We start from the raw sequence: 9,677 nt of genomic DNA, 5'->3' as shown, positions 1-9,677 counted from the left end.
CGTCGCCAAAAAACACCTGTGTCTGTTGAAAAAACGATTATATTCAACATGACAAGCTATAGGGAAAGGTTTACCTGAGGAATGTGATTGAGGAGGGTCGATAGTTGATGTAGGGGGGTCTATATTTTCAGTGATGATAGTATGAGTGACATAGCTCCGATGCCAAGAAGGAGGCCGCTTTTCACGAAGACCACGACCTAAATTTTCCGACGAACTCCCCCCTCAAAAAATCCGGGTTTAAAAAAAATATTAGAACCATCTAATTCTTGCTCAAGAACCACTCCCGAATTTAAATCACGAACATCGGTGTTACCGGAGGCCGCCGGAATATTTTCCGACGAGGCAGCCACCTGCCGTGGCTGAGCAGGTGGCGTGGGCTGGGAAGGCAGCACAGCAGCCTGCTGCCGTGGCTGGGCAGTGGCGCTGCTGCTGCCTTGCTGCTGCTGCTGGGCTCCCAGCACGCTGCTGGACAGCAAGGTCCGCAGCTGGGAGCCTTCTCCCGCAGTCTGGCTGCGGTACCTGCTGGGGGAGCTGCTGGCAGCCTTGCTGGGCAGAAAGGTCCGCAGCTGGGCTGCGGTGGAGCTTTTGTTCACGCGACCTAGTTGCGGCATTACCCGGGTCCGAATTTTCTCCCCCATTTTGCACATCATGGACCAAAAATTCGGATTCATCATCATATTCCCACACGGGTGGAGTCGCAAAATATTTTTCCCACAATAAACGTCGGTCATCCGGAAAAGACTCGAGATAAGGAAATTTATCTTCGAAAAATTGCACATCACGACTCACAAAAAATTCATTCGTCTCCAAATCAAAGAGACGCCAACCCTTTTTCCCGGGAGGATAACCGACAAAAATACACTTACGACTCCGAGAATCAAACTTGTCCGTAACACGAGGACGATTCGCAGCATAAGCAAGGCAACCAAAAACTCGCAAACTAGCATAAGAAGTTAACTGACCAAATAAAAGCTCATGAGGGGTTTTACCTTTCAAAACCGGAGTAGGAGTGCGATTAATGAGATGCACCGCAGTCATAACACACTCACCCCAAAAATACCTGGGCAACTTAGCCTGAAACCAAAGAGCACGGGCCACATTCAAAATATGACGATGTTTGCGCTCAACTCTACCATTCTGCTGAGCCGTGTTAACACACGACGTTTGATGTAAAATTCCCTTCTGAGCAAAGAAAGACCCCAAACTCAGAAATTCTTGGCCATTGTCACTACGAACCACCTTCACTTTCTTGCCAAATTGAGTCTTTGCCATAGCACAAAACTCACGAACCAACTGAGAAGCCTGATATTTACCAACCATCAAAAACACCCAAGTAGCACGAGAAAAATCATCAACAATGGTTAGGAAATAACGAGCATCACAACTAGAAACAATCTTATTCGGACCCCAAATATCACAATGAACTAAATCAAAAATCTCAGATGCTTTATTCATGCTTAACGGAAAAGAGTTTCGGGGTTGCTTCCCCATAAAACAAATGTCACAATCAAAAGAACAAACAGAATTACTACTATGAGTACTACGACTACTAGAAACTCCCGGAAGAGAGCTCACAACTTGCATTGACGGATGCCCGAGACGCCTATGCCATAATAAACTTGCATCTGAAATAACCACTTTGTTCGCCTGTAGATTCCGAGCACGAACCGGACGAAAAATATAGACCCCATCACATTGGACCCCCGCTCCAATCAGGTTCCTCAAACTGCGGTCCTGAATAATGCATAGCTTGTCAGTGAACATAATAAAATAGCATTGTTTTTCTAACAATTGAGACACAGATAACAAATTGCATTTAAGAGCAGGAACATATAAAAACATTGTCAAGAGTTAAATTATCAGACAAAATAACTCTTCCTTCCTTCGTTGCTGTCGTGCTCTTCCCATTGGGCAAACCAACAGGCGAAGAGATGTCATGTAAATCAGTGAAAAGATCAATATTACCAGACATATGATTCGAAGCTCCAGTGTCAATGAGCCAATCAATGGAATTATACGTACCAAGTTTGTTGCCATCTGAAGAAGAACCAGACTTGGCACCCTTTACCGCAGACATGAGTTCCTTCCATTGAGCATCAGAAATCGTTGGAACACTCCCACGATCAGAATCAGAAACCGGCTCATTGTTACCACGAGAATTTCCAGCAGCACCGGCAAACTCACCCTTGCCCTTACCAGACGACCGACCACCACTACCTCCTCGACCACCACGCCCTCCACGGCCCCCACCCGGGAAGCCATGGAGCTGATAACAGTGGTCCTTATCATGACCGGACCGTTTACAATAAGTACACTCAATCCGCTCGGATGTTCGACCGGAAGCCGTACCTGTTGCATTAAAACCAACAGTCGCAGAAGAAGAAGAGGTCTCATGTGCCTCAGACACAGATTGCTTACGCTCATCAGCAATAACCTTAGCATAAGCAGCATTTATACTAGGCAAAGGATCACTCATCAACAAAGTAGACACCACAGAACCAAACTTCTTAGGATCCAAACCAAGACAAAACTGATGCAATAACTCATTCTCATGCAACTTAGCATATTGTTTCGCAGCGGAACAAGTACAAGTAGGCAATTTCACATAACTAGACAATAAATTTTGCAATTTATTCAATTCACCATAATAAACTGCCACAGACTGACCTCTTTGCTTACAATCAGCAATATCATGTTTCAATTCAAAAATACGAGGACCGTTACCAAGAGAATAACGATCACGCAAATCATCCCATAAAGTTTTAGCATCATCAGGAATAATAACAGTAGAATGAATAGAAACATCAAGAGTATTATAAATCCAAGCAACAACAGTAGAATTAACAATACCCCACTGACGGAAATCCGGATGCTTAGGATCGGGTTGAACAATAGAACCATCAACAAACCCAAGCTTGCTCTTGGACCGAAGATTGTTGCGAATTGACCTTGACCACTCTTCATAGTTGTCGACGGTAAGCAACACAGGACAAATCACCAATTAAGAACCTTCACTCGGATGAAGATAGTAATCGGTGAAAGGCTCATATTTTGGAGGAGGTGAAGGAGGTGGAGGAGGTGCATCATCATTGCCACTAGCCATCACACCAAGACACAAGCCAAAAAAAAAAAACAGCACACAAATATAAGGAAAGCCTGAAAACTCACGAACTACAACACACTGCCAAACAATAAGGCAGCAACAAAGCACCCACCTCGAATAGCGCACTACACTAAGCACCCCTTAGCAGCGCACTACACAAAGCACACACCTCAAACAATAAGCAGCAACAAAGCACTACCCACACAAAACCAACAATAGCATGCAATTGCACACCACAAACGTAGAGCACTAGCAAAGTAGTACCGATTAAAAAAAAAAATTAAATCAGAAAATAGGGTTTAGGAATCCTAATTTCGATCTAAAACAAACCAGATAATTAATTTAATTTGTGGAATTAAATTAAAGTATGAAGCCTTAATCCCTGAAAATAATGCGGAAAAACAAAGATGAACCAACAAACCAGGATCGAGAAATCTCTAAAAAATTTTAGAGAGGCGGTGATACCATGTTAAACTCAAGGAAATCTGGAGAAAACAGCTTAAACCTCTGTATTGATTATAAACGTATATATATACACAATACATTAGGAAACCTAATTAGCCTAAACTCCTAAACAAGATAGACTTTCCAAAAATACAATATTGACATATATAACATTAACTCTAATAAACATAGTCTTGTGGATCTTCAAAGTCCAAGTGCACTAGCTAGCTTAGTAATCATCAATCAAATGAAAAGGTAGCAAAAATAAGACTGATTTCTTAGGAAAATCAAACCTAGGATAGTAGCTAGAAATGACATTGAAAACGTTAGTTAGTTGCATTTAGATCCACAACAGATAATAGATAGATATGTAGGTGTTTGTTGCAATAATAATAGTACAATTAATAGAGTACAAGTTAAGTCCAAATTTAAAGAGTTATAGGTAGAAGCATGCAGTACATTTTTTAGGCATCTGCCAGTTCATTCAATGATCTTTAATTTAAAGCCTTGACTTTGATACAGACATCCGTAGACCACGCACGCATGATGCAATTCAACATTGTACTTTATCCAAGATATTCAATGCCTTAAAAAAAGAAAAAAAAAAAAAAAGTGGGTAACACTTTGTGTCTAATGAAATAGAAATTCTCCATGCTAGTTAGACTTGATAATGGTCAAATTATTTAGTATTGTATGTATTGATTGGTGTGTTAATTTGACCATGTCTGCAGTTATTGTGAAACAATTTAGTACTTGAACAAGATATACAAACATGTTTAAGGGTCTATTCTCTTCAGCTTATTTTTAGTTCAGTTCACTTCAGCTCCAATCAGTTCAATTCAGTTTCAATTAGTTCAGTTCAGTCCGTTCTTAGTTTCCTTCTCTCATAAAAATATTCAGTTTAGTTCAACTCTAATAAGATCGGTTTAGTTTAGCTCGGTTTAGTAAGTCAGAATATGCCCTAAGGGCCTGTTCTCATTGACTGAACTGAGCTGAACTGAACTGAACTGAACTGAACTGAACTGAACTCAGCTGAACTGAACTGAACTGAACTGAACTGAAATGAATACTTTATAAGAGAAGGAAATTAGGAGCTGAACTGAACTGAACTGAATTGAGCTGAACTAACTGAACTGAACTGAACTGAACTCAGCTGAACTGAACTGAACTGAACTGAACTGAATTGAGCTGAACTGAACTGAACTGAACTCAGCTGAACTGAACTGAATTTCAACGTAAGAGAACAAGCCCTAAGTATAGTAAAATTTTTATGATTAGAGCTTTTTTTTAGCAAGATACAAAGTATATTATTATTATTATATAAATGGCGTTTTACATGTGGAAGTAAAGCTTTTGTGATTAGATTTACTGTTTAACAGGATATATCGATATAAATGGCGTTTTACATGGAAGTAAAACTTTTAAGAATAGAATTATTTTCTAAAATCGATCCTAACATAATTGATTTATATAGATTGAACTCATAAATGGATATTTACCACAATAATAGAAATTCTACTAATAGTAATTCCTAGTAAGCAAGATTAGGTCAAGACTTCTAACTTTGGGGATAGAAGATTATGAGCAATAAAGGATGTGGACTAGAAAAACGCGAGAAATATTCTCGAATCTAGGTAGTGGAGTAGAAACATGAAAATCATTTTCGAATATTGACACAAAGCATGCAATTGAAAGGATCTAAAAATGCATTAACGTGTTCATTTAACATAAGATTCTACTATAACAAGTTGAGAAATATGTTACAAAAATTGTAACTTTACCTTTTTTAACATCAGTGAAGACTGAAGAGAGGCAAATGTGGAAGCAAATCAATAATGCACAAAGGAAGGTTAGGAATTAGAAAGATTTGGTTCATAATTGGATTATTCCTTAATGCAAGTTGAGAAATATGTGTTACCAAAAATGTCGTTTTTTGACATTTTAACATCACCATAGACTCATAGAGAAGTAGATTAATGCACAAGGGAAGCGGTAGATAGCAATAAGGTACATACTTAGATTATTGCTTAATGTAAGTTGAGAAATATATTACCAAAAATGTCGTTTTTTCACATTTTATCATCACCACAGAGAGGCGAATATAGAGACGTCGATACAATAGGAAATAGGTATGTAGGGCTTGTTCACATTTATTGAATTGAGCTGAACTAAACTAAACTGAACTGAACTAATTGGAGCTGAGTTGAACTGAACTTAATAGAGCTGAAATGAATAGTTTATGAGAGAAAGAAATTAGGAGCTGAACTGAACTGATTGGAGCTGAAGTGAAGTGAATTGAATTAATTAGAGTTGAACTAAAATGAACTAAACTGAAATTAAGGTGAAGTGAACAGGCCATAGAAACTAAAAAGATATGGTACTCTGTATATGCTTGCATAGTTGCATTATAGCTCAATGAAAGTTAAGAATACATTACCAAAATATGTTGTTTTTCATGTTTACATTTTACCATCACAATAGAGAGGCACATTTTGATTAACATCACTATAGAGGCAGATCAACAAGAAAGATATAGTAATATAATTAAATTAATTAGATCGCTTAGTGTAAGGGTTTATTGATCATCTTCATTTAATTATACTTCGTACTTCTTTTTTTTTTTTTGAGGGCATACTTCGTACTTCTTTTATAATACCAGTACTTAACAAAGCTTAATTATTTGAATTATTTAAGGTCCAATAAATGTGCAAGAAGTAATTAAAAGAAAATATGCAATTTCTGTGAAAATCTTATATTACATTGCTAAGCAAAACAAACTAAAAACCTACACTAATCCAAAGATGTACATCAGCCTTTGCAAAATTGGATGAATTTACAAGACCACCAATTAAAATTGACTAAACTCAAAAAAAAAAAAAAAAAAAAAAACCAAATTATACAACTCAAAATTTAAACACTTTATTTCCTCAAATTATTTTTTCTTTTTAATTTTTTTGTTTTTGTTATACTTTTCTCAAAACCCTCGCTCATTTCCTACTACTTGTGCTAGTCTTGTTGAAAATTTATTTACTCAACAATTAATTATGACCGTTGATTCCATTGATCAGCAATATCTTGAGCAACTTTAACAGCGTCCGATGCAGTCCCTAACAAACCTCTTCTCGTGAATCCCACCGTATACAATCCTTTCCCTCCTTTCCATCCATTTGGAAATGCCACCTTTGGCATCCCATCATCACTAAAAAACTCACAATCCTGCATTTCATAACATAACACACACAATTAATTTCACTTATTTAACATCGCGATTAAAAGATTTAAACTGATGATTGAAATCCAAGATTGATTTTATATTCTACCAGTCATGAATATTATAGTAATTTACGACACCTTGCTAGGGTGTACAATTTTAATTTACGTGTAACATGTAAAAATCGTTATGACTAACAATTTTAACCCTGAAATCGGACAATTCTGAAAATAAGTAGCAAAAGGGCAAAAAGAACAGTCTCAAATTTCCCTTTTTTAATCTAAAAAAAATATAATATCACCTTAGGGATGGGAGAATTAAGATATCCCAAGATGAAAGGTACACATCATAGGAGAATTTAACCAGATTTTCATTTTTATTGTTTTTTTGTATGAAAAAAATTCCCCTAGTAGAGGAAAAATTTGTCTTAATTAAAGAGGATATAGTATAATACAAATATGCAGTGTCTGAATTTCCCTTTTGTTCTAAGATAGAGAGGAAAATAACGTTTTGTAGGGTACTGTCACCAGTTGTGTAAGAAAGAAAGCGATAGATGAGGATGAGAATAAGGATAAAAATGCACAAAACAATAAAGAAAATAACACATTTAATTTCCCCAAATCTATTTACATACCAGTACTCATAACGAAATAGGGCAAGTAAATTAAGACACGCGAAATAGAAAAATATGAGGCAGATATATTGCGAGACAGAGGGAGTACAACTAATAAGAGCATTTTACCTTGAGCCAAAAGGGCACATTACTCTTATACCCAGTTGCCAAGATTATGGAATCAAATTCTCTCTCTAGACCATCTATAAATTTGGCCCCATTCTTTGTAATCTCTTTCACTCCTTCCATCACCTATAAAATAAAACATTTTTATTAATACAACAAAAAATATTAGCATGAAAACAACACGTTATAACTACTTTAAAACTAATTTTTTCATATTCCGTAGTATTTAAGCCCGTGCAATACACAGTTCGTATGGAGTAATGAAAATTATTAGTGAGAAAGTGACTTTTTCATGTTTATTTGTTGTACCTTAATATTTCCTGATTTGATTAACGAAAGCGCACCCACGTCAAGCACCGGGGTCTTCCCGGTGGCATTCTTAAGCTCAATCGGACCGGTTTTTGGCCGTCGTAGGCCTAACCGGTCCGTGTTACCTAAGGTAAGATTCGCCACTAATAAGAGAAATTTGTCTACTAATCTCAAAGGTAGCCACTTTAGTAAAGCCATTGCAACCCCAAATGTAGAGAAACCAAACATCTCCCTTGGCAAAACATGCACCTACAAATATACACCAACAAAAAACAATTAGTATGCCAAGCTACAACTTTATTATAGCATATAAAACATTACAATATCAAATGGGTTACAATTTTTTTATGAAGAAATGTACTCAATTTTAAAACAACGAGCATCAAAATTCAAAATGTAATATATATGCAATTTCAAAGCCAAAAAAGATTGTTGCTTTAATTTCATGGACCATATAATCAAGATAAGGTTTTTTTTTTTTTTGGCCAAAATACACTCTATAACATTAGAAGCATAACAATATTATTATGATTTAAGTACGGAGTACAATTTATACAATAATCTCAAAGACATAATAATTTAACACTACCAAAGTAAAATAATCACATTAAAAAAACACATTCAATGCAAACTCAAAAAAGTCAACCAGTCAAAACCCATAAAATATTTTTCAAAATTTTCAAAATAAATTCATTTTACAGACTAAAAATTTAATTTAAATTTTTCTAGAGAAAGTTAATATTTTTTAGAGAGAGAAAGGGCTTACAGAGTTTCTAACCACCATGAAAGGCATAGCATTGTATCTACAAAGGTCCATACTAACTTCCATACCAGAATTTCCACACCCAATTACCAAAACCCTTTGATTTTTAAACTCAATTCCAGATTTATACAAACTAGTATGCAAAAATTTCCCCTGAAATTTCTCAATTCCTTGAATTTCAGGTATCAAAGGCTCTGCATTTTCACCAGTTGCGATAATCACCCATTTCGAAATGTACTCGACATCTTTAATCTTCAATCGCCATACCCTAGTATCTGTATCGAAACCGGCACTCTCAACTTCTTGATTGAAAACAGGGGAGATATTAAAGAATGCAGCATATGATTCCATGTATGAAATAAACTGTTTTTTTGAAGGGTATTTTGGGTAATCTTTGGGAAACCCCATTAATGGAAGCTCACAAAATTTTCTTGGTAAATGAAGTTTGAGACGATCATATGTTTTTTGCTGCCATAATGAAGCAATGCAATCTGATCTTTCAAGGATTAATGAAGGAATCCCCTGTTTTCGTAAACACGCCGCAACAGCTAAGCCTGAAGGCCCTGCTCCGACTATTATAGGACCGTGAAATTCCACCATTTTTGTTGCTAATTTTGCAGTTTCATCTTCTTCACTTTTACAATTCATTTTTGTGTGAATTGGGTTGCTCTGTTTTTTAATCACCCTTAATTTTCAATTAAAATGCTCTGTTTATGGGGGAAAAACAGAGTAAGGCGTGAAGAATAAGGTGAAAGATTTGGGTTTTTTGTGTGTTTTATGTTTGTATTTTCTCTCACTAGGTTTTTAGAGTGAGAGTGAGAGGGAAATTGAAGTTTTTTTCTTGGGAAGATTTGAGGAGGGAGTGAAGAGGTATAAATACATATTTATATTATGTATTTATAATTTTTTATTATGTCTTGGATTTTCAAAAAAATATATTTTTTTTTTGCCTTGTTATAAGTATATTCCACTTTCATTTTAAGAATGTGTGACTCAAGCTCCATTTTTGTTATTGGGAAGCTAAAGAGGTAAAGAGATCTTCAAACCAAATCTTATGTTAGCCTTAAGTAGTTAAATCACTTAAGTGTGGTCACATCTCTCATAGGTT

General features: G+C 36.1%; 1 protein-coding gene across 1 annotated transcript; it reads right to left on the bottom strand.

The window, feature by feature from the left end:
* Window positions 1-6,271: 6,271 nt before the first annotated feature.
* On the bottom strand, window positions 6,272-9,217 carry LOC145583806 (putative indole-3-pyruvate monooxygenase YUCCA4). Its single transcript, XM_081640778.1, has 4 exons — window positions 8,573-9,217; window positions 7,807-8,055; window positions 7,501-7,623; window positions 6,272-6,763 (listed from the first exon to the last, which is right to left on the bottom strand). The coding sequence occupies exons 1-4, from the start codon at window positions 9,215-9,217 to the stop codon at window positions 6,590-6,592; spliced, it is 1,191 nt and encodes a 396-aa protein (XP_081496904.1). The 3' UTR covers window positions 6,272-6,589.
* Between the last annotated feature and the right edge of the window lie 460 nt (window positions 9,218-9,677).

Source organism: Chenopodium album, chromosome 16, assembly GCF_948465745.1.
Source record: "Chenopodium album chromosome 16, dcCheAlbu1.1, whole genome shotgun sequence".
Taxonomy (NCBI): domain Eukaryota; kingdom Viridiplantae; phylum Streptophyta; class Magnoliopsida; order Caryophyllales; family Amaranthaceae; genus Chenopodium; species Chenopodium album.
The sequence above is the reverse complement of the archived record's forward strand: the minus strand, read 5'-3'. Positions and strand labels throughout refer to the sequence as shown.

Coding starts and splice junctions, on each gene's coding strand:
- LOC145583806 (XM_081640778.1), bottom strand. CDS start 9,217: ATGAATTGTAAAAGTGAAGAAGATGAAACTGCAAAATTAGCAACAAAA. Junction 7,624..7,806: donor TCAAATCAGGAAATATTAAG/GTACAACAAATA, acceptor TTTATTTTATAG/GTGATGGAAGGAGTGAAAGA. Junction 6,764..7,500: donor ATGTGCCCTTTTGGCTCAAG/GTAAAATGCTCT, acceptor TATGAAATGCAG/GATTGTGAGTTTTTTAGTGA.